The sequence below is a fragment of the Euleptes europaea genome, chromosome 19 (genome assembly GCF_029931775.1).
Source record: "Euleptes europaea isolate rEulEur1 chromosome 19, rEulEur1.hap1, whole genome shotgun sequence".
Lineage (NCBI taxonomy): Eukaryota > Metazoa > Chordata > Lepidosauria > Squamata > Sphaerodactylidae > Euleptes > Euleptes europaea.
In genome coordinates, this window is record NC_079330.1 from 30,123,123 (window position 1) to 30,147,679 (window position 24,557).

General features: G+C 47.5%; 1 protein-coding gene across 1 annotated transcript in view; it reads left to right on the forward strand.

The window, feature by feature from the left end:
* Positions 1 to 5,559: 5,559 nt before the first annotated feature.
* Positions 5,560 to 24,557, forward strand: part of INTS2 (integrator complex subunit 2) — a 29,840-nt gene continuing 10,842 nt past the window's right edge. The window contains exons 1-15 of the mRNA XM_056865612.1: positions 5,560 to 5,861; positions 7,384 to 7,522; positions 8,469 to 8,571; positions 11,115 to 11,228; positions 12,446 to 12,576; positions 15,399 to 15,572; positions 16,798 to 17,024; positions 17,528 to 17,653; positions 18,030 to 18,101; positions 18,193 to 18,307; positions 20,488 to 20,556; positions 21,313 to 21,447; positions 22,229 to 22,405; positions 22,566 to 22,674; positions 24,187 to 24,291. Coding sequence (XP_056721590.1) covers positions 5,569 to 5,861; positions 7,384 to 7,522; positions 8,469 to 8,571; positions 11,115 to 11,228; positions 12,446 to 12,576; positions 15,399 to 15,572; positions 16,798 to 17,024; positions 17,528 to 17,653; positions 18,030 to 18,101; positions 18,193 to 18,307; positions 20,488 to 20,556; positions 21,313 to 21,447; positions 22,229 to 22,405; positions 22,566 to 22,674; positions 24,187 to 24,291 — 2,089 coding nt within the window. The 5' untranslated portion in view covers positions 5,560 to 5,568. The remainder of the gene's footprint in view (positions 5,862 to 7,383; positions 7,523 to 8,468; positions 8,572 to 11,114; positions 11,229 to 12,445; positions 12,577 to 15,398; positions 15,573 to 16,797; positions 17,025 to 17,527; positions 17,654 to 18,029; positions 18,102 to 18,192; positions 18,308 to 20,487; positions 20,557 to 21,312; positions 21,448 to 22,228; positions 22,406 to 22,565; positions 22,675 to 24,186; positions 24,292 to 24,557) is intronic.

The following is a 24,557-nucleotide window of genomic DNA, read 5'->3' on the forward strand; positions in this document are numbered from 1 at the left end:
AGACACCCTGTGAGGGAGGTGGGGCCCAAGGTCACCCAGCTGGTTTCATGTGCAGGAGTGGGGAAACCTACCTGGTTCACCAGATTAGGGTCCACCGCTCTTAACCACACTATTACAGGTCACAAACATTTGCATATACCACAATTTCTGCAGTGTTTTGTAACGGCAAGCTGGACGCTGCTGTACAAACACTGACAAGACTCGAGAGGCATTTTACTCTATCCCCCCCCCCCCAAAAAAAACCACACACATCCAGAGACCTTTTTGTGGAGTGGAGAAGAGCCCCACATAGCCACCAGATCGAACACTTCTGCAGATTGTTAGTCTATGGTAGCAGAATAAAACAAAATCTAGGGACACCTTGGAAGACTAGCAGCATTTATTTCAATATGAGCTTTTGTGGGTTGCAGCCAACTTTATCAGATAAGATATGTGGTGGAAAACTCTGTGTGGAAAGTACCATCAAGCTGCAGTGGACTTATGGTGACCCCATAGGGTATTCAAGGCAAGTGATTAAGTAGAGGTGGTTTGCCATTGCCTTCGCCATCTGCAAAGTCTTCCTTGGTGGTCTCCTATCCACAACCAAATTAGCAGTTATATATGCTGGATCGGTGAGGTGGTCAGAGATTCAAACAGATAAGCAATTGGCATAGGTAAAAATTAACTGATATGTGTACAAGGTTATAGTCTGATAAAGCAGGTTAAGAAGAGCCGCTTCAGGCCAAAGTGATTTCCTGCGTAGGGATGCCAACCTCTAGATGGGGCCTAGATGTTTCCCAGAAGTACAACTGATCCAGTCTTCATGGATCCGTTCCCCTGGAGAAAATGACAGCTTTAGAGGATGAACTTCATGGGTTTTTTTTGTCTGTTTGTTTTGTTGTGAAGTCACAACTGACTTGAGGCAACGCCGTAGGGTTTTCAAGGCAAGAGACATTGGGAGGTGGTTTCCCATTGCCTGCATCACGGGCAGAGTGGGGATTTGAACCTGGGTCTTCCAGATCCTAATCTGGCATCTTAAACACCACACCACACTTGCAGACCATAGATTAAATGCCTCCCCAACCCCCTTTACAGCCACCCTTCCCCAAAAATCCAGGAATTTCCCAGGTCTCAGTTGGCAGCATTTGACCAGGGGCCGCTGGAGCCAATACTTTGCGTCCTCCTGCAGCTTCCTTGCCTATGAATGCAAATTTAATGCCCCCCCCCCCATGCAGCGGCACCTTCAAGTCCAACAAATAGGGCTGCCAACCTCCCGGTGGTGGCTGGAGATCTCCCGCTATTAAAACTGATCTCCAGCTGATCAGTTTCCCTGGAGGACATGGCCGCGTGGACAATTGGACTCTATGGCATGGAAGTCCCTCCCCAAACGACTCCTCCCCCCAAATCTCCAGGTATTTCCCAACCTGGAGCTGGCAACGCTACTAACGGAATTTCTTCTGCCATGGGCTTGGGTGAGCCAGAGCTCCCCTCCCCACAGGCACTGAAACATCCACCTACAGCAGAACGATCCGGCTCATCTAGGGTTGCCAGGTCCCTCTTCGCAACCGGTGGGAGGCTTTTGGGGCGGAGCCTGAGGAGGGTGGGGTTTGGGAGGGGCGGGACTTCAATGCCATAGAGTCCGATGGGCAAAGCAGCCATTTCCTCCATGCGAACTGATCTCTATCGGCTGGAGATCAGTTGGAATAGGAGATATCCTGTCACCACCTGGAGGTTAAACCAAAAAATGCACTGGTATTAATTAGACTAGCTGTAGAAAGAATAATACCAAACTCAAGCTTATTCAAATTGAAACTCATATTCTAACAGTGCATAAGTGAAAACCGAAACTCAAAGGAAACTTACTAATATAAACGTCATGCAAATTAACACGAAGTAGCTGTACACAAACGCTGTAAATTTTATTTTTATAAATATATATATATAAATATATAAATTTATTTTTTTAAAATTTTAATTGCTTTTTATGAATAAACAAACGCTATAAATTTTACAAGGTCAGTCATATTTGACTGACTGAAAAGCAGCAAGATTAAGCTTTTGATACAATTGTGATTTATACTTACCTTGTTACTCTGTGACACTTGTCACCTTGTGAAACGTGTAGCGTTGGTATACAGCTACTTCGGGTTAATTTTGTTCCTTGCATGACGTTTATATTAGTAAGTTTCCTTTGAGCTTCGGTTTTCACTTATGCACTGTCAGAATATAAGTTTCAATTGGAACAACCCTGAGCATTCTTCCTCCCGCAACCCCCTGGAGGTTGGCAACCCTAACCGGCGATTGTGCAGGAAGAAGGGCCGCTGGTCTCCGAGCGGACGCCTCTTTCTCCGGAACGGAGACAACTAGCCTGGGGACGATTCGGGCCCCGCAAGCGCTGCCCCCGCCCCCGGCATGAAAAGCTCCTCCCCGCAGGAAAGGCGTGGAAGAAGCCACTTCCGCCCTCACAAGCGCCCGGCCGCGTTGCCACTTCCGGCTCGCGCCGGATGTCGTGGCTTTCCAGGCCTTCGCGCGCCAAGAACGGGCGGAAGTGACGCCTTCCCCCCGCGACGTAGCGTTCGATGGGGGCGTGAGGGGTGTTTTCCGAGTCTCGAGTTCCGGTTCTCAGAGCGGGGCCGGAGGGGGGTGGGCGTCCCCCCCCCCACCAGGTGGGTCCAGGAAGACTTTCGGCACCTGTCATCCCTCTTCTTTTACCACATAGATTGGGCTCGGGCGCCTCGGTTCCCTCGACCCCCCCCCCTTCTCCACATAACGGCCACTCGACTTCCTTTCCTCGCCGGGGTTGAGGCTCGGGCGCCTGGGCCCCGCGCTTTTCTCCCCTCACGCACAGGCTGCTTTGCCGTGGGGCGGTGCTCCTCGGGGGTGGGAACATAATCTTAAAACATTTCCACTCCTCCTCCATAGGAGACGGGAGAATATTTTGTACGTTGCTCGGTTGAGAAAGTAGTGCCCGCTGTTATGTGGAAACATGAGATCACATGAAGCCGCTTTAGACTGAATCAGACCCTCCGTCCATCCAAGGCAGTAGGGTCTACCCTGACTGGCAGCAGCTGTCCAGGGTCTCAGGCAGAGGGGTCTTTCACATCACCTACTTGTTGGTCCCTTTAACTGGAGATGCCGGGGATTGAACCTGGGACCTTCTGCTAACAAGCAGATGCTCTGCCACTGAGCCACGGCCCCTCTTCATGGCTCTCCAGGGTCTCAGGGAGAGGTCTTTCACATCACCTACTTGTGTGGTCCCTTTAACTGGAGATGGAACCTGGGACCTTCTGCCTGCCAAGCAGATGCTCTACCGCTGAGCCACGGCCCCTTTCCTTGGCTCTCCAGGGTCCCAGGCAGAGGGGTCTTTCACACCACCTACTTACCTAGTCCCTTTAACTGGAGATGCCGGGGATTGAACCCTGGGGGACCTTCCGCATGCCAAGCAGAGGCTCTACCTCTGAGCCACGGCCCCTTTCCTTGGCTCTCCAGGGTCCCAGGCAGAGGGGTCTTTCACACCACCTACTTACCTAGTCCCTTTAACTGGAGATGCTGGGGATTGAACCCTGGGGGACCTTCCGCATGCCAAGCAGAGGCTCTACCTCTGAGCCACGGCCCCTTTCCTTGGCTCTCCAGGGTCCCAGGCAGAGGGGTCTTTCACACCACCTACTTACCTAGTCCCTTTAACTGGAGATGCCGGGGATTGAACCTGGGACCTTCTGCATGCCGAGCAGATGCTCTACCGCTGAGCCACGGCCCCTCTTCATGGCTCTCCAGGGTCTCAGGCAGGGGTCTTTCACATCACCTACTTGCGTGGTCCCTTTAACTGGAGATGGAACCTGGGACCTTCTGCCTGCCAAGCAGATGCTCTACCGCTGAGCCACGGCCCCTTTCCTTGGCTCTCCAGGGTCCCAGGCAGAGGGGTCTTTCACACCACCTACTTGCCTCGTCCCTTTAACTGGAGATGCCAGGGATTGAACCTGGGACCTTCTGCATGCCAAGCAGATGCTCTACCGCTGAGCCACGGCCCCTTTCCATGGCTCTCCAGGGTCTCAGGCAGAGGTCTTTCACATCACCTACCTGCCTAGTCCCTTTAACTGGAGATGCCAGGGACGGAACCTGGTACCTTCTGTGTGCCAAGCAGATACTCTACCACTGAGCCACAGCCCTTCCCCAGATAAACACACAAGCAAAACTGAAGTGGTAGAATGCCATGGAGAGGGGTCGTGGCACAGTGGCAGAGCATCTGCTTGGCCTGCAGAAGGTCCCAGGTTCCATCCCCGGCATCTCCACCTAAAAGGCCTAGGGAGGTAGGTGATGTGAAAGACCCCTGCCTGAGACTCTGGAGAGCCGCTGCCGGTCTGAGTAGACACTACTGACTTTGCTGGACAAAGGGTCTGATTCAGTATGAGACAGCTTCATGTATTTCATGTGAATGCAGTCATCGTGACTGAATGGCTGGAAAAGCTTGCATTGGACTCACTAGGGATCTGTTTGCTGAGATTTGAACAAACAGGAGATTTGCTTGTCCCCAGGGGAGGTGAAAGGAAATTAGCCTAGGCCAGTTACATTAAGACCAGATTTTTTTTTTAAAGGCTCAGCAAGAATGCTATTAACAGTTGCATCAGGGTACAAGAGCCAGCTATTGGGGTGCTCAGAATGCGTCTTCAGCAACTAAACGTTTGTTATAACTCATCCGCTTGCTTAGTTCCCCTTAAGTGACCTCCAGAAAGGGATCTCATCATTTGTTATGGACATCCTGGCTTTGGCATTAGGGTCACTGTAGTTAAAGATGATGTCCTCTTTGTGAAACAGCCTGTTGGATCAGATGCACCATTGATCTGCTCTAGCACGTCTGCTCTTGCATTCTCTTAGGGGTTCTTCATAGGCATCAGTAATTAGAATTTTGGGATAAATTAGGATGTGGTTTTTTGGAGATCATAGTGTATTTGTGCCATGAACTTATCCAAGTGGAAATGAGAACAATCTGCATATCTATATTAGAGAGCCAGTGTGTTGTGGTGGTTTGGAGAAGTGGACTCTAATCTGGAGAATCAGGTTTGATTCCCCACTCCTCCACATGAGCGGCAGATGCTAATCTGGTGAACTGGATTTGTTTCCCCACTCCTACACACCAAGCCAGCTGGGCGACCTTGGGCTAGTCACAGTTCTTTCGGAACTCAGCCCCACTTACCTCACAGGGTGTCTGTTGCAGGGAGGGGAAGGCGATTGTAAGCCGCTTCGAGACTCCTTGAATTGTAGAGAAAGTCGACATGTAAAAACCAACTCTTCTTCGTCTATTTCTTATCCGTGCATGCTTATTATCATCTTAACTTGCTTGATGGTATTTGAACCAGTATTGCTTTCTCAGCCCTCTGTGGCCATCTCATGGGATGCCTGCAAGAGCCTGTTCAGTGGTGAACATGTCCATTTCTACTGTGCAGGGTGTGTGTGTGTGTGTGGGGGGGGGAAAGTCAGTCTTTTTACCTGTGGCTGAGGCTCTCTCCTTGCTTATCTATGTGAGGCCAACAGAGCAGCTGCCATCTTAAGATTGTAACTCCCTGATCTCTGCCTTTCAGGATGCGGGGCGAAATGACAGACTGCTCCGCTCTTCAGTTTGTCAACCCCTATGCTTTCGAAGCCATGCAGAAGGTGGATGTCGTGCGCTTAGCGGCCCTGAGCGACCCTGAGCTCCGGCTGTTGCTGCCTTGCTTGGTGCGCATGGCCTTGTGTGCTCCAGCTGATCAAAGCCAGAGCTGGGCGCAGGATAAGAAACTGATCCTCCGCCTGCTTTCGGGGGTGGAAGCAGTCAACTCCATTGTGGCCTTGCTGTCGGTGGATTTCCACGCCTTGGAGCAGGATGCCAATAAAGAACAGCAGCTCAGGTAACTAAAAAGAGTAAAAGGGTCTGGGGGGAACTGTGCACCCAGTAAGTAAAGTAAAGGTCCCCTATGCAAGCACCGGGTCATTCCTGACCCATGGGGTGACGTCACATCCCGATGTTTACTAGGCAGACTTTGTTTTACGGGGTGGTTTTCCAGTGTCTTCCTCAGTCATCTTCCCTTTACCCCCAGCAAGCTGGGTACTCATTTTATCGACCTTGGAAGGATGGAAGGCCATCAACCATCAACCTTGAGCCAGCTACCTGGAACCAACTGATCTAGCAGAGCTCTTCTTATGATGTGCATAAACCAATGCATAGGTGTCATTTCTTTTGCTTTCTAAAGTAATTGCAAGAGCTATAATGGGCACAGAGGTTCTGCCCATTAGCCTGTGGAAATCTTGGCTCAGTCTTTCTCTTCTGCTCCTCCCCTCAGGCTTCACCACATATTGTGGTTACTCAGCTAACCTATGCTTTTAGTCATTGCCAACGGCTGTATTGGCCGGGCGCTATTTATGGATACCAAAAGATCAACGCTTTTGTATTTGCGAATCTCCTGCTCTGGAAGATTTACATCATTATATTTTCGACTGCCCTCTGTATGTGGAACCTAGGGCTAAACTCCTTGCCGGGTTGGTTTCTGGTTTAAATACTAGCTTTAGTGTTGAGAAATTAATATTTTTGTTAACATACTCTGATGGGTTTGTTTTCGAATAAGACCTCTCTGTTTGCCTTGGCAGCAAAGAAAATAAGGTCCGACATAGCTGCTAAGAGAGTCGATCCTGTATGCTGATTTTAAATGGTTGATAGCTCTTACTGGTCTGCTGGGACTTTGTTGCAGTTTTTAGCTAGTATTATTTTGCATTTTACTAATTTAACTAACATAGTTTTGCATTTTAAGGAGCCCCGTGGTCAGAGTGGTCAGCTGCAGTACTGCAGTCCAAGCTCTGCTCACGACCTGAGTTTGATCCTGACGGAAGTTGGTTTCAGGTCGCCGGCTCAAGGTTGACTCAGTCTTCCATCCTTCTGAGGTCGGTAAAATGAGTACCCAGCTTGCTGGGGGTAAAGTGTAGACGACTGGGGAAGACACTGGCAAACCACCCTGTAAACAAAGTCTACCTAGTAAATGTCGGGATGTGACATCACCCCATGGGTCAGGAATGACCCCGGGCTTGCACAGGGGACCTTTACCTTTTTTGTTTTGCATTTTACTAATTTAGAATATTTTCCTTTTTTAATGTACATTCTTAACTATTAGAGGTAATTGTTGACATGTTTGTAATGGCCTGTGGCTACATGCCAGTAAAATTCAGACATTCAGCTAACCTAATAGCTGAATAGCTATTTAAAGCGGGACCTCTCCTGCACTAGTTTGCAACATACTCACTGCTGTACTCCGCTGGCAGAAGCTCAGGCTCCTGGGTCTGATCCTGCAAGACCACTCTGGTGGTGAGACTGGCAGGCCCCCCCCCCCCATGCTCCTGCTCGCCTTTTCTGAACCGCTGTGCTTTTGCATCTCATTTCAGGCACAAGCTTGGAGGAGGCAGCGGTGAGAGCATCTTGGTGTCTCAGCTGCAGCACGGTCTGACACTGGAGTTCGAGCACAGCGATTCCCCTCGTCGGCTTCGTCTTGTGCTTAGCGAATTACTGGCTATTATGAACAAGGTATGCGTCTCCTTTTCTTTTTATAAGTTCTGTGACCCCCAATGTGTTTTGCATAAATCTTCTTCAGGGAGAATCTTTTTCTAATTCAGCTTCCTGTGCAAGTAATAAAGCAATTGGGAACCCTGCTCTAGCGGTTTATCAGGGTCATCTAGTCCAACCCCCTGCACAATGCAGGAAATTAACAACTACCTCCCCCATACATCCCCAGTGACCCCAACCCTCGCCCCGCAATGCAGGATCCCACAATCAAAGCACTCCCAACAGATGGCCATCCAGCCTCTGCTTAAAGACCTCCAAAGATGGGGACTCCACCACCCTCTGAGGTAGTGCATTCCACCATCGAACAGCCCTCACCATGAGAAAGTTCTTCCTAATGTTTAGGTGGAATCGCTTTTCTATTAATTTAAATCCATTACTCCGTGTCCTAGTCTCTGGAGCAACAGAGAACAAGCTAGTTCCCTCATCAACATGACATCCCTTCAGATATTTTAACATGGCTATCATGTCTCCCCTCGACCTTCTCTTCTCCAAACTAAACAAACCCAACTCCCTAAGTCTCTCCTCATAGGGCATGGATTCCAGACCTCTGACCATTCTGGTCGCCCTCCTCTGGACACGCTCCAACTTGTCAACATCCTTCTTAAATTGTGGAGCCCAAAACTGGACACAGTATTCCAAGTGAGGTCTGACCAATGCAGAATACAGTGGTAGTATTACTTCCCTTGATCTAGACACAATACTCCTATTGATGCAGCCCAGAATTGCATTGGCCTTCTTAGCCGCCGTATCACACTGTTGACTCATGTTCAGTTTGTGGTCCACTAAGACTCCCAGATCTCTTTCACATGTACTGTTGTCAAGCCAACTATCTCCCATCCTGTCCCTGTGCGTTATGTTGTTTCTGCCTAGGTGAAGTACCTTACACTGCTCCCTGTTGTCATTGCAGGTGGCAGAGTCCAATGGGGAGTTGTTCTTCAAATCGTCTGAGTTGTTTGAGAGCCCTGTCTATCTGGAGGAAGCCGCGGATGTACTTTGCATCTTACAAGCAGGTGTGCTCCTCTTCAAAATGCATCTTTACATGTTATGAAAAGTTATTTTGGTAAGCTGTAACCTTGAGTCCAGATTCATGAGTCAGCCCATCAGCTCATCAAGGTTAGTCTTGTCAATTTTGACTGGCAGCAGCTCTCTGAGGTCTCAGGCAGAGCTGTTTGACATTGCCTACTGTCTGGCCCTTTTAACTGGAGATGCTGGGAATTGAACCTAGGACCTTCTGGTCTTTTAACTGTAGATGCTGGGGATTGAACCTGGGACCTTCTGCATTGAACCTGGGCTCTTCCACAAGCTAGAGCCTCTCCCTTGATTCTGTGTCTAACAGTAAACTGACTCGCACTTGTTTGGGTAATGCCAGTGACACCATGAGGCAGCTCATAGACTAGATTAGGGGTCTCTTGCCTATTTGGGGGACTCTCCAAGAATGCAGGAAAATGTATGTGTGTTAAGTGCCGTCAAGTCGCTTCCGACTCATGGCTACCCTATGAATGAAAGTCCTCCAAAATGTCCTATCTTTGACAGCCTTCCTCAGATCTTTGCAAATTGAGGGCTGTGGCTTCCTTTAATGAGTCAGTCCATCTCTTGTTGGGTCTTCCTCTTTTCCTGCTGCCCTCAACTTTTTCTAGCACGATTGTCTTTTCCAGTGACTTTTGCCTTCTCATAATGTGACCAAAATATACCTTCAGTTTAGTCCTTTTAGCTTCTAGAGTCAGTTCAGGCTTGATTTGATATATAACCCACTGATTTGTTGTTTTTTTGGCAGTCCACGATATCCGTAACACTCTCCTCCAACACCACATTTCAAAGGAATCTATTTTCTTCCTATCAGCTTTCTTTATTGTCCAGCTTTCACACCCATACATAGTAATAGGGAATACAATGGCATGAATTAACTTGATCTTGGTGGCCAGTGACACATCCTTACACTTCAGAATCTTTTCTAGCTCCTTCATGGCAGGAAAATATGGTTTTGTAAATTAGCCAAGAGAAAAAGAAATGGTCAGTTGAGGACTGAGCATGCTCCATGGGGACAAAGTGCTGAGAGGAGCTGCAGGGGAGGAGAGATCGGCTTGATTAGTCCCCTGAGATTAGAGAATCCTGGAAAGGAAGATTTGGGGGAAGTCGGGTGGGATGGCCACATTGTTCCCCATTTCCAGCGCTTGTTACCTGAGATCTGGAGATGCCAGGAACTGGACATGGGCTTGTGTCTGAAAAAGGTTTGCACTCCACTATTGAGCTACAGTCCTAATCCTGTTAGTTCTTTCCATTGACTTCAGAGCTGGGTTTTAAGGACATAAGAGGATCCCTGCTGGAACAGACCAGTGGTCCATCTAGTCCAGCATCCTGTCTCACCCCATGGCCAACCAGTTCCTCTGGAGGTCCAACAACAGGCCATAGAGACTGAGGCCTTCCCTTGATGTTGCCTCTGGGCACTGGTATTCAGAGGTTGACTGCCTCTGAATGTGGAGGTTCTTAGTCACCATGGCTAGCATCCACTGATGGTTTGCTCCTCCATGAATCTGTCTATCCCCTTTTAAAGCTATCTGCACTCATTCCACTGGTAGCAAATTCCACATTTTAATCACTTGTCGAATGAAGTAGCAAAGTAGTACTTCCTTTTGTTTATCCTGAATCTGTTGCCCGTCGACTTCATTGGGCGCCTCTGAGTTCTAGTACTTTGGGAGGAGGGGAGAAGAACTTCTCTGTATCCTCTCTCTCTGCCCCATGCATAATTTTATAAACCTCTGTTATGCTTGCTTGTTTATTTTATTTATTTTTGCTCTTATATCCTGCCTCCCTGGCAAAGCCAGGCTCAGGGCGGCTCACATCATAATCAATGTATAAATACAATAAAGAGCAATAAATAACACTAAAATGTTTGATAAGGTTTGTATATTTTCTGGCTTAATCCGTAATAATAAATATATCTATCTAACACTAAAATGATTCCAATCAGTTAAAATACCCAAATAACAATCATAATGCCTAAATCATATTCATAATTCATAAATCAAAAACCAAAAATTCAGATGGCGCCAATTGCAGAGTTTTGCGCTCCAGCAGGCCCTGCAGAGAGTTGAAACCCCCCCATACCAATATGTTTCTCCGCAGTCATTAGAAGAGAGCTAGCTAAGAAGCCTGGAATTAACCTCAGAACTTGACTGACTCTTAGAACTGTTTCCTTAAATCTGTTTCTTTTTAAAAATTTTGAATAGGGTATACAGAAGGAAAAAAGAGGATAAGGGATACATCTGCGGATAGAGTATATAAAAAAAGGAAGTTACAGCATAGTTACAGCATCTGATTTTCCAGTTAATCAAGCAGACTATCTCTTGACATTTTCTTTTGATTTTTCTGCTAGGAGTTCACTATAAATTAACCTATGTTTATAACATTTAATCTACTACTATCGTTATAGAGTTTCAGCTGTCGGTTTCTATATATCTATGAAACAGTTTCCATTTTTAATTAAACTGATCAAGGGTCTCCTCATCAGTTGTATTCATCCTTAAATCTGTTTCTTAACTCTTCCGCTGCACAGAGCTGCCTTCGCTGTTACCGATTGTGGAGGTGGCCGAGTCTTTGCTACACATGAAGAACGGTGCCTGGTTCCTGTGTCTCTTGGTGGCCAATGTTCCTGACAGCTTTAATGAAGGTACAACGTATTCAGGAAATGTGCAGCATGCTACGATGTCAGTCAGACAGGCGATTTGGAGGAGTGGCTTTGGCCGTCTGACAGGTTCCTTTAGTGCACCTCAGACACCAACAAGATTTTCGGGGTATGAGCTTTCAAGAGTCAAAGCTCCCTTTGTGAGATACCGTTTCTGACTGAGGGAACTTTGACTCTCGAAAGCACATACCCCGAAAATCTTGTTGGTCTCTGAGGTGCTACTGGACTCGAATATAGATGTTCTACTGCAGACCAACATGGCTACCCCAAAATTATCACATCTGTGGATCGTATTTCTGTTCGAGCCTGTGTTGTAGTCGTCGTGAATTCCTGGAAGATGTGTGGAAGTTGGTCCACATTCCTCTCTGTTCCCAAAGGTCAGTCCTTGGACCAAAGGGCACTCTCAGGTGAACGGCCTTGTGAGTTGGGGTGCTGCAATGAGCAGGGGGTTTAATTCCTCCCCTCTCTTTTTTTCTGTGAAACTACATTTGTAGAAGATACAGAAGGAGTGATTTCACCCCCTTCTCTTTTCTCCCTGCAGCACCTCTCTCTTGTTTGGCTGCTCTCCGTGTGTGTTCTGCACACCCCAAGAATTATTTTACCTTCCGAAGGAGCTGTAGGATCAGAGAGGGGCATGATTGATTGGTTACAGGGCGGTATATAATGTTTGTCATGCTCCTGATGAGGATTAATGATATTTCTTATTTACAACACGCCTGAAAAAGGTGCACTGTACCATAGTACAGGAGGCGTGCATTTAAAAAAAAATTAAAAATAGGGAAGTATATTGCATGCTGCAGACAAAAAAGGCTTTGCTTTTAGAGTACACAGAAGTAGACTTTATATGCCTGAAAGCCACCTATCCCTGTTTCTTAGCATGAATTACAGATCTCAGCATCCCTCAGCAGACAAGTTCAGATCTGCGACTCATACAGAGGCTCAACAGGCCTTCTCCTCTGCTCCTACTCTGTTTTGAGAGTACCTGGAATGCAGCAGACTTATTTATTTTTCAGAAGCAAGGTCCTAGCAGGGAATCATGTACAGGCAGATCAGGGCAGTCACCTCTGTGAGTGGGATTGAGCATTTAATTATTCTGTGGCTCAACCATCTAACTAAAGAAGTTAAGGGGATTGTTTCCTGGGGAGAAGCATTTGGGCCATGTCAAAGGTTCAGGATGACTATAACTCGCTTGGCGGTTTCAGTTTGCAGGGGCTTGATCAAGAACGGCGAGCGGCAGGATGAGGAAAGCTTTGGAGGCCGCCGGAGGACCGAGGCTCTCCGCCATCTTTGCAAGATGAACCCTTCCCAGGCGTTGAGGGTCCGCGGCATGGTGGTAAGTCTTGTGTTTTCCCACTTCAGTTTTTGCAAAGCAGTCATGATGATCAGACTTGAAATGTGGGCTGTCTGGGAGTTGGGCTCAGGGGCCTTGTCTGTGAGCTACAGCACCTCTCAGGGGAGCTGTAAGGAGAGCCCTGCTGGATCAGACCAACAGTCAGTCTAGTCTAGCATCTTTTTTCCTGCAGTAGAAGAAGAAGAGTTGGTTTTTATATGCCCACTTTCTCTACCACTTAAAGAAGAATCAAACTGGCTTACAATCACCTTCCCCTCCCCACAATAGACACCCTGTGAAGTAGGTGGGGCTGAGAGAGTGTGACTAGCCCAAGGTCGCCCAGCTGGCTTCATGGGTAGGAGTGGGGAAACAAATCCAGTTCACCAGATTATCCTCTGCCGCACATGTGGAGGAGTGGGGAATCAAATCCGATTCTCCAGATCAGAGTGCACTGCTCCAAACCACTGCTCTTAACCATTAAACCATGCTGGCTCTCAACTGGATACCCCCAGAAGGCCCACAAGCTGCTGTAGCAGTATTTTGATATCATTCCTTTTCCTGCTGATCATGCATGTTTTCCTGCAGTTATGAGCTCATATGAGGTTCAACTATTGGTGAACTCTGATTGCATAAGGTTTTTTCTTTTATCTTTGACAGCAAGTTGAAACAGTTACAGAAAATTAGATTTATTGCCTTTTAATAGAGATTAAACCCAGGTTCAAATCCGCACACAGCTGTAGAAACTTGCTGGGTGGCAGCCTCAACTCTGGCAAGTATTTGGATGGGCGACCTACAAGGAATACCCTGGGTGTGTCACAGAGGCAGGCAATGGCAAACCACCTCTGAACGTCTCTTGCCTTGAAAACCTTATGGGGGTCGCCATAAGTCAGCTGCGACTTGAAAGCAAAATAAAACAAAATTGGAGATTAAGAATTTATTTCCCTCTTATCTTGCTTTAGAAAAGATGTATTCTTAGATTATCTCATAAAAAGTTAAGAACCAATCATTTATCTAGATAATAATCACATTTTAAGACAGAAGAGATTTAGAGTAAGAGAGAGAAAGTTGGCATATAAAAAACAACTCATCTTTGTCTTCTCCTTGGTGGCCTTAAATTCTGCTGCCCAGCATTGGCACAACAGGTGTTTTATTTCCTGGTAAACTAACATGGCTGAATTAAAAAAAAAAACTAGAGAAAAGACCCAACGTGTTCCTTCCCAGCAGAGCACGGTGATTAAAGTCTGCTCTATCTCTGGGTGGACAGTGGACAGTTCCTGGCTTTGCTTCAATAACAGCCGAACCCCACTAGGAATTGGGACTTCTGTAAGAAATAAAAGCCAATAAATAAAGGGGTCGGGATAGAAAAACCAACTCTTCTTCCTCCTCCTCCTTCTTTTCTTGCTTTGGGGGAATAGGTCTATGATTTTGCCCCATCCCTCAGTCAAATGCAATACTTGACCCACTCCTTGACAAAGGCCTAGCTTTGCAGGGGTTCGAACCCACCTCTTTGCCCCATAAGACATCTCAGCTGGTATAGGTCTATGAATAGGTCTCTCTGGAACTCTCTGGAGCATGCTAGGCGTATGAATTGTCCTTCACAATTAGGAAGCAGACCTAGTAAATAGGCACACGAGTTTCTTTTTTGAAAAAACAACACTGTATTTTTCATTTCTGAAAACATTTCCATAATTAAAGTTTCAAAACCATTATTGGAAGGCAAAGACTAATTTAAAAAGCATAGCGAAATAGTTTCGGAAAGGTCGTTGCTACGGGAGCAACGATTGTAGAGTCAAAGGTTAGAAGTGCTTAATAATAACCTGGTGAAGCTGGGCTCTCAGAAGATTCATCAAGGTGTTCCAGGCAGCAGTACCAAATAACGTCTGGTTTTGCTAGATCCCTTTTTATCCTCTCTGTTGATTTATCATAATTAAATGTTCTCAAGAGTTTAAGGTGTGCATCAACAGATTCAAAACGGTTGCCTCTTCCACCGCTAACAACTCCTGGCTCAATAAAGTTCTTAGACAGTAAATTGGCTGGTTCCTTGAATAATATCTGGAGACCAAGTCTTATGAGGAAAGGTTGAAGGAGCTGAGTATGTTTAGCCTGAAGAGTAGAAGACTGAGAGGGGATATGATAACCATCTTCAAGTACTTGAATGGCTGTCATATAGAGGAGGGTGCCGAGTTGTTTTCTGTTGCCCCAGAAGATCAGACCAGAACCAACGGGTTGAAATTAAGTCCAAAGAATTTCCGTCTAGACGTTAGGAAGAATGTTCTAACAGTTAGAGCGGTTCCTCAATGGAACAGGCTTCTTCGGGAGGTGGTAAACTCTCCTTCCCTGGAGGATTTAAGCAGAGGCTAGATGGCCATCTGTCAGCAATGCTGATTCTATGACCTTATATATGACCTTATATATGCGATAATAGATGTATGTTTAATATTTGTTTAATATATGGAAAAGTGTTTCTGAGCCAGTGTACTGTTTCTTTTTGATTCTATGACCTTAGGCAGATGATGAGAGGGAGGGCATCTTGGCCATCTTCCGAGCATGGAGTAGGGGTCACTGGGGGTGTGTGGGGGAGGTAGTTGTGAATGTCCTGCATTGTGCAGGGAGTTGGACTAGATGACCCTGGTGATTCCTTCCAATTCTATTATTCCATTCTGTCCTCAGCCCTTCTCAGGCAGGTGTTTCAATCCCAGATAATTTTTGAGTTCCTTTGGTCATCCTCATGGCTTCTGTGCAGTCCCACCTGGGAACTGCACAGAAGACCACTCGATGACCAACAGTTACAGGTAAGTGCAACTCTGTTTTGCCTTTGGGACTAGGTGGAAGAGTGCCACTTGCCTGGCCTCGGGGTGGCCTTGACTTTGGATCACACGAAGGATGAGTCTTCAGAAGATGGCGTGAGTGACCTGGTGTGCTTCGTAAGTGGCTTGTTGCTCGGGACCAACGCGAAAGTACGGACTTGGTTTGGAACTTTTATCCGGAACGGGCAACAGGTGAGAGCTTTTAGCAATTGGATTCCGGAGCAGGTGAAAAAGCAAAAGACATCAAGTTGGGGGGGGGGAGTGCCATAAGCCAGAGCAGTCTGTTTGACATAAGCTGTTTCCACCGATTATTGTAATTAGAATTATTTATTTATTTATTTAATTTTTTCTTCCAACTTTCCATAAGGCAGTTTACAACCCGCTCGGGATCTTTAGCTTACTCGGTCATCTGTTGTTTGCTGATTCTTTGATAACATGAGATTTTAAATATATTTGCACATTTCCAAAACGTATGTGCATATTGACGTATGTGTTAAACATGTTTTTTTAATGATACGTCTGAGCTATAATAAAGGTAAAATAAAGAGTGCAAATATGGAAACTAATGGCAAACTTTTGTTGGTTTGGGTTCCACTGGTGGAAGCAGATGTTTCCCTGCCTCCCCCTTCCCCAAGAAGTCCCTTTGGACCCCTGAAAAGGCTGTGCTTGGGGACTGGGGAAGGTACATGAGGGGGTACGCAAAGAGGGGGGCAGTCAGATGAGATCACTGCTTCTGATTCTTGGGCCAGCTGAAAGCTGGTAAGAGCCTGCCTGTTATCTTTTTTTTTTTAAATAAAGTTTTTATTTCCAAAAGAATAAAATAGTGGACATTAAAAAAAGGGTAGGGTGGGATGGGGGATTACAATAATGCTTCACAAATCTTACCTACTGTTCAATTATATGAACAAAAGTATGTATTTCTACCCTGGGTGTAAATATACCTTAAATCCCGATACATGCTAAAGTATTTGTCTGTTTCTATATTAAACTTAAAACATTAAAACAAAGTTTAATATAGATATCAAAGATATCAAACGCCTCATAACTTATGTTGTTCTCACGTAAGCAACAATAGAGCCTCCAGTTTAAAATAAATTATTCTCTGGGTCTTTTATTTACTAGATTAGTTAGTTTCACCATAACAGCATATTCTGCCAATTTGCTCTTCCATTCTTCTATATTGAAACTTTCATCCAATTTCCATTTCACAGCTAGTACCGCTCTGGCTGCTGTGACCGCATATCTGTGCAATTCCTCAGACACCATTTCCAATGTTGCTGGCATTAACCCAAGTAGCATATACTTAGGATCCAAAGCTAACTTAGTTTTTTAACATTATTTGCATTTCTTTCTGCCTGTTATCTTTGGTGTGCATCAAGCGAGATCTTTCCCCCCCTCCTCCCTTCTTTTCTTCCAGAGAAAGAGGGAGACGGTCAGCTCCGTCCTCTGGCAGATGAGAAGGCAGCTGCTGCTGGAGTTGATGGGGATCCTGCCCACGGTTCGCAGCATGCGCATTACAGAAGAAGTGGACGCCGACATGGAGCCCAACGTGTCGGTCTACTCGGGCCTGAAGGAGGAGCATGTGGTGAAAGCCAGCGCCCTCCTGCGTCTCTACTGCGCGCTGATGGGCATCGCTGGTTTGAAGTGAGCACTCTTCAAAAACTCTCTACTTTATCCAGTACAATCAATCTGTATATAGGGGAAATAAAAGTATTAGTTAGCAATATCAAAATATGTAAACAAATATTATAGCAACATAATGATATAAGCAGGAAACATATAAACAAGTTTTATTAAGGATTTTAATGCAAGTAACACTCGAAGATTTCGAGTCTATAACATATATTGAATAGCATTTTTATAAAAATAGAACGGTAATGTCGAAACTCAAAATAACTGCAACAAGTAGTAGATCTGGATTAAACTGAGGCACACTTGATCTTATGTTAGTTTTTTTATCTTAGATTTTATGTTGTATGTAATTTGTGTGTTTGGTGTTTTTGTTTGTTTATGCTAAATATAATCTCAAATAAAATATTTATATATATTTTAAAAAACACTGTACTTTGTCATCTCGGGAGGTGGGAACAACAATCTCCCCCCCTCCAGGGAAGTCTGACTGCCTCTTTTTATCTGTTCGTGTTCAGGCCCACCTCCGAGGAGGCTGAGCAGCTGCTTCAGCTCATGACGAGCCGCCCCCCGGCCACTCCCGCTGGCGTCCGCTTCGTCTCCCTCTCGTTCTGCATGCTGCTGGCGTTCTCCACCCTAGTCAGGTACCTTTTGAACCACATTGACGGCCCTTTTTTAAACGATAAAAGATGTGTTAGATTCAAATGGCTCGGCCAGGGCACTCTTGGGTGCAGAAGGCACGGGTCTCCTTGCCGCTCTGAAGTTTTCACTTCCCTGGCCATGGCTTAATCTGGTGAACTGGGTTGGTTTTCCCACTCCTGTATATGAGGCCATCTGGGTGACCTTGGGCTAGTCACAGTTCTCTTAGAGCTCTCTTAGCCCCACCTACCTCACAGGGCATCTGTTGTGGGGAGGGGAAGGGAAGGTGATTATAAGCCGGTTTGATTTTTCCTTAAGTGGTAGAGAAAGTCAGCATGTAAAGACCAGCTCCTCCTCCTCTTCTTCTTTTTCTTCTTCTAGCACTCCAGAACAAGAGCAGCTGATGGTGATGTGGCTCAGCTGGATGATCAAAGAAGAGGCTTATTTTGAGAGGTGAGAAGGTGTCATCGGTCTTTCCCTCCCTGGAAACATCCAGCAGACCAGGGTCCTCTTCTCACGCGCCCTCCCCCTCTCCTTGCTTCAGCACTTCTGGAGTCTCGGCCTCCTTCGGGGAGATGCTGTTGTTGGTGGCCATGTATTTCCATAGCAACCAGCTCAGCGCTATCATTGACTTGGTGTGCTCCACTCTGGGAATGAAGGTAAGCTGCCGCCTCAGGCCGAATGGTTTTTCCTCCTGCCGGTTGTTTTGAACTGTGTCAGTTACTGATTAGGTTGATGTGTTGCCTTTCCATAGGGATATCCAGAATGGCCATTATCCAAAGCACAGGTTCACTACAGGAATGATAGCAAATCTTAGAATGGCACAGCGCTGTCGCAGCCTGGTAGCTAAGAGGAAATCCGTAGTTCAGATCCTCACCTTGACTGTGAACTTGCTAGGTGGGCTTAGACTCCCCCCCCCCCTTAGCTCCAAATAGTTGGTTTGGCCCTGGGAAGAAAGTCTCCAGTGGTTGCGATTTGGAGAATCAGAGACTTAGAGATTATCAAGAGATGGCCATCTTCTGAAGGTTTGATACAGCGAGGCTGTTGGGCGCAGGTCTTCTGTACTCCCTCGTGGCTTCACTTCATAAGCATTATTTACACAGGTCACAGAATTGAGCTTTTCTTGGCATGGAAACAAGGTCAGGAAAGGGCTGTGGCTCAGTGGTAGAACATCTGCTTGGCATGCAGAAGGTCCCAGGTTCAATCCCTGGCATTTCCAGTTAAAGGGACTAGGCAAGTAGGTGATGTGAAAGACCTCTGCCTGAGACCCTGGAGAGCTGCTGCCAGTCTGAATAGACAATACTGACCTTGAGGGACCAAGGGTCTGATTCAGTACAAGGCAACTTCATGTGTTTATATATGTTTAATACTTAAGCTCCCTTTCAGTTTCATCATTTGCTCAGGTGCAGAATATCGTGATTTCAGGTGTCACCCTTTCTTGGCACAGAAACGGGGTTACCTTTTCAGCACTGCCCAAACGGTGTTGGGTAGTCAGAAGCACAGCTGGTGTTCAGTTTAAACAACCATGTGACTGAGGCGGAATGTGTGGATCTCCCCCATGTGGATCTCCGCAACCTGTACTGTTCCACCAAGATGCTGATGCAGCCCCTCCACATAAATCTTTTCTGTTTTCTGTTATGTATCAGCATATGTAATTGAGCTGCAAAGTAGTGGAGGTAGAAAAAAAAATCTAATACCGTATATACCCATGTATAAGCCTACCCGCGTATAAGCCGAGGTGCCTAATTTCTCCCCAAAAATGGGGAAAAATTAGGCACCCGCGTATAAGCCGAGGGTCGGCTTATAACCCCTCCCCCCCCCGCAGGCTTACCTGACAGGGCTCCCGGCGAAGGCGGTGGTGGCGGCGGCGGGCCCCCGCAGGAGGCTTCCAGGAGGGCTCGGCTGCCAGCTTCCCCCGGCCCTTCCAGGGCGGGGGGAGGCAGGAGCGCCCGGCTGCCGGCTTCCCCCGGCCCTTCCAGGGCGGGGGGAGGCAGGAGCGCCCGGCTGCCGGCTTCCCCCGGCCCTTCCAGGGCGGGGGGAGGCAGGAGCGCCCGGCTGCCGGCTTCCCCCGGCCCTTCCAGGGCGGGGGGAGGCAGGAGCGGCCGGCTGCCGGCTTCCCCCGGCCCTTCCAGGGCGGGGGGAGGCAGGAGCGGCCGGCTGCCGGCTTCCCCCGGCCCTTCCAGGGTGGGGGGAGGCAGGAGCGCCCGGCGGCGGCCGCCGCGCGGCCTTGCAGCGGCCGCAGGAGGCCCTCACAGGGCGCTCCTGGCCGGGGGAAGCCGCATGGGCCCGGCAGCGATGGCGGCGGTAAGTTGCTCCCTCCCTCCTCCCCCCTCCCCTCCCCTACCGTATTGACCCGCGTATAAGCCGAGGCCGGCTTTTTCAGCCCTTTTTTTGGGCTGAAAAACTCGGCTTATACGCGAGTATATACGGTAAATAAAAACAAAATGTAAGAATCTTTAACTATAGCCCCCCCATTATTTCAGTTCTACATGGAAAGACTGTCTTGGATCCAGACAAGGTGCTTCCACAGACACAACCCTTTCCACCCACAGTTTGTGGGGTTTTTTTCCACCTTCCCTCTTCTGTGGCCACCTGAAATGCCCCCCAAAATCCTGCTCCACCAGGAACAGAATTTGGTGGGGGTATTTGGAGCTGTCCCTGGAGGGGCAAGTGGGAAAATTGCTCTGGGCAGAAATCCTTGCACCAGCAGAAATGTTAGTCTGGATCCAACCCTTTGAGTTGTGTTTGAGGGGCTCAGCATATACCCATTCTGTGACAACCAAATGTATTCTGGAGGTTGTGTGGGAGCTCATTTTGTGTCTGCATGCGTCCGTTTCAGATCGTGATAAAGCCGAGTTCTTTGAGCCGCATGAAGACCATCTTCACACAGGAAATTTTCACCGAACAGGTAATTGGTAGGAAGATGGTTTTCCCACCATTGTTGTCTTCTGGTTTGAGCTGGACATTTTGCCCACCATGTTGGCAGTGGCCATTGCAGCCTGCCCTGCCCTTCTCTTCACAGCGTGTAGTGGTTAAAAGCAGTGGACTCTAATCTGGAGAACTGGGTTTGATTCCTCACTCCTCCGCATGAACAGGAGAGGCTAATCTGGTGAACCGGGTTGGTTTCCCCACTCCTACACATGAAGCCTGCTGGGTGACCTTGGGCTAGTCAACAGTTCTCTTTGAACTCTCTCATCCCCACCTACCTCACAAGGTGTCTGTTATGGGGAGGGGAAGGGAAGGTGATTGTAAGCTGGTTTGAGACACTTTACAGGGAGAGGTATAAAAACCAACGCTTCTTCCTCTTCTTCTTCTTTCCCTCCCTCCCTCCTCTACTCAGTCACTTTACAACTGCACTTCTGCCCTTTTTTGTTGCCTTGCCTCTTCACCTGTGTGGTGGTGTGGTTAAGAGTGGTGGTTTGGAGCGGTGGACTTTGATCTGGAGAACCAGGTTTGATTCCCCACTCCTTCACATGAGCAGCAGAGGCTAATCTGGTGAACTGGATTTGTTTCCCCACTCCTCCACATGAAGCCAGCTGGGTGACCTTGGGCTAGTCACAGCTCTCTTAGAGCTCTCTCAGTCTCACCTACCTCACAGGGTGTCTGTTTTTTTTTTTAATGGCTGGTTTGAAAAGGATCTGAGTAAGGGACTGATCTTTCCTAGGTTGTCACTGCTCATGCAGTCCGTGTAGCGGTCACCAGCAACCTGAGCGCCAACATCACTGGATTCCTTCCCATCCACTGCATCTACCAGCTTCTCAGGAGCCGGTCTTTCACCAAGCACAAAGTCTCCATCAAGGTGGGCCGCTGCAAAACATTTGGATGGAAGGAGGGCCCCCATAGCTCAGCGGAAGAGCCCCTGCTTTTGATGTGGAAGTTCTCAGGACCAATCCCTGATATTCCCAGTTAATTTTATCTCAGCAGCAAGGCTGAGGAAAGGCTGAGGCCTGGAATCTTGGAGACCCGCTGCAGATTAGAGTAGGCAGACAGCTAAATGTGCTCGATAGGTACAGCTCTGCTTAAGGCAGCTTCATGTGTTCATCTTTTCTGAGACTTCTTCTCTAGTTAAAAGATAAGCAGATGTTGGGAAAGACCTTTCTCAGTCAAGACCACAGAGACTGGGCTGGACTACTACCAGTCAACTAGGTATTGGGGGACCAGAGGGGAGAAGAGCAGGGAAAACAAGTCATCAAAGAGAGGACAAGAAGGGGTTGACTGAATTTATTCTTTCAGCCCTCACTGGGTGCATTGAACCCAAAAGGATTTTGAGAGTCAGTGTGGTGTAGTGGTTAGGAGCGGTGGTTTGGAGCAGTGGAGTCTGATCTGGAGAACCAGGTTTGATTCCCCACTCCACATAAGTGGCGGAGGCTAATCTGGTGAACCGGATTTGTTTCCTTACTTTTACACATGAAGCCAGCTGGCTTCAACTCTTCTTCTGAGTAAACATGCTTTGGATTACACTGCAAGTCTTATGCTGCAGTCCTAAAATCAGTTTCCTGGGACTGAACCCTACTGAATAAAGTGGGACTTACTTCTAAGTACACATATTCTTCCCTTAGTTTGACTATGGTTTTTTTTAGGACTGGATTTACAGACAGCTGTGCGAAACCACCACGCCACTTCACCCTCAGCTGCTTCCCCTCATCGACGTCTACATCAACTCTGTTCTTACGCCAGCTTCGAAATCCAACCCAGAAGCTACAAATCAGCCAATCACAGAGGAGGAAATCTTAAATGTTTTCCAAGGACTCACCGGGGTGTGTGTGTATGTGTGTGTGTAAATATTGTGTATGTAGGATTTGTTAAAGCCGTACCAGACTTAGTTTCACTTACAAGGTGGGGAAATCTTTTGTCTCTCTCTGTGTGTGCGTGTGTGTGTGCTGGAGTGTTGAAGTTAAACTTTTTGGTCCCTTACAGGGAGAAAATGCTCGCCTGAGTCAACGTTATGGCATCACAGCCCAGCTTCTTGTCCTATATTATGTTTTGTCTTATGAAGAGGCGATCCTGGCAAGCTCAAAGACACTGGGTGGGTATGACTGGGGAAGGAAGCTGGAGCAAAATGCCTGCCTTTTGCCCTGCTTTGGCCCTAAGTGCAGCCTGAAACATGTGAGCAAAGGAACAAGCCCGCCATCAGCGAATGTGTTGTGTCCTAATAACAGTCCTGCAGGTTCCTTTACAATTTATAGTAAAAGCTTTGGTAGCTGGCATCGACAGAAAATTGGGTTTGCCGATTAAAAAAAGAATGCTGCCTAACAAAGTGAGAGGAAGGAACTGATTTGGTTCAGACTTAATTCCAAACCCTGCTCTGTTACATTGTGAGTAATTCTAGAAAGGCTTTGGGTCTTGTGCCTTGCCTCCATCTTCTCCTGTTCTGCATTTCTTTCATTTTCTTTTTCCTGGTTTGATAGTTGCTGGCAATTTTGGCCAGAGACAAGGCTGACCATAGATCAATGTCTTCGACGCACCTTGGCATGGTCTATTTTGCTGCAAATGAGGAAAGGGAACGGGGGCGCATGCATGGGCAGAAGGGCATGCATCCGCGGTTCATTCCAGGTTTCTTCCTCTGATGCCTAATCACGGATCGGCATTGTGCCAGAACGAAACCCGTGCATTTCCTATTTGTTATGTATCAGTCATAGAGGTGTGGCTCCTTACATCTGCACGGGACGACCTCTTTGCCTTTGCTGTTCAAACTTGGTATGCTGATAGAGCAGCCTGAATAACCCACCAAACTAGCTCGAGCTTATCAGAGTTTCGAAACTAAGCAGGTTCAGCCCTGGTAAGTACTTGGATGGGAGACCAGCAAGGGAAGCAAGGGTTGCTATGTAGAACCAGGCAACGGCAAACCCTCTTTGTTCAACTCTTGCCTTGAAAACACCTTGAACTCCCTGCATAAAACAGCTAAAGACGCTTTCCGAGAAGCGGATACTGCGTTATCTGCTGTCAAATAGATCGGTCAATTGCGTGAGAGATGTGGCAACTTTTCTCTTTATAGTGTCAAGGAAAAATTTAATTTCATCTCCCCTTTTTAAAGTGTGAAGTGGTTGATGGATAGCCAGTGGCTGTTAAATCTAGGGAAAGGAAAACACCTTGAAGTGGTCACCATAAGCCAGTTGCAACTTGACAGCACTTAATTATTATTATGTTGGGGGAACCCCCCAAGAAGACGAGTTCTGTCAACTGGAAGGGTCATGACCACCCAGCACAGGGAGCCATCTCTCTGAACTGAAACGAGGCCTCAGCCCATAGGATGCAGCTATGGCTGAGGAGACCTGCCTTTTCTGACGCATGCTGCTGCCTGTCCCTCTTTGCCTGGTCCCCCCCCCCCCGCCCCATCATCTTGATTTGGATGTGGGCAGGAGCCACAACTTTCTGAGTTTAGCAAGCTGGCTTTGTTGATGGCACTGTAGAAATTCTTTGGGAGAAGGCAGGTTCTGAGATGCAGGGCCAAAAATAGCAGAAAACTGTATGAAACAGGGAGCGTGATGTGGGTGCTGCTGAATCAGCTGGCGGGTAACGGTCATTGTCTCTTTTGCAGCTGCCATGCAGAGAAAGCCCAAGTCTTACTCCTCCGCATTAATGGACCAGATCCCAATCAAGTACCTCATCCGGCAGGCTCAAGGGCTACAGCAGGAACTGGGTGGTACGTTCAGCTGGGAGCCGCTCCTTCGTGAAGGGAACAAAACAGCAGAACCTCATTTTGGGATGGCTTTTCTTTGTCGGCCAGCGTAGTGTAGTGGTTAAGAGCTGCAGATGGTCTTCTTGGGATCGCAAGTGGGAACATATCTTAACTGTGCTAGGGGTTGGGCATACTGTGCCCACCAGAACCGGATAAAGGGCATGCATGCCAAGCAGCGTTTCCTTGGCTGTCAAGCACACCTTGGGAGAGGTGGGACCAGATTGGGCTGC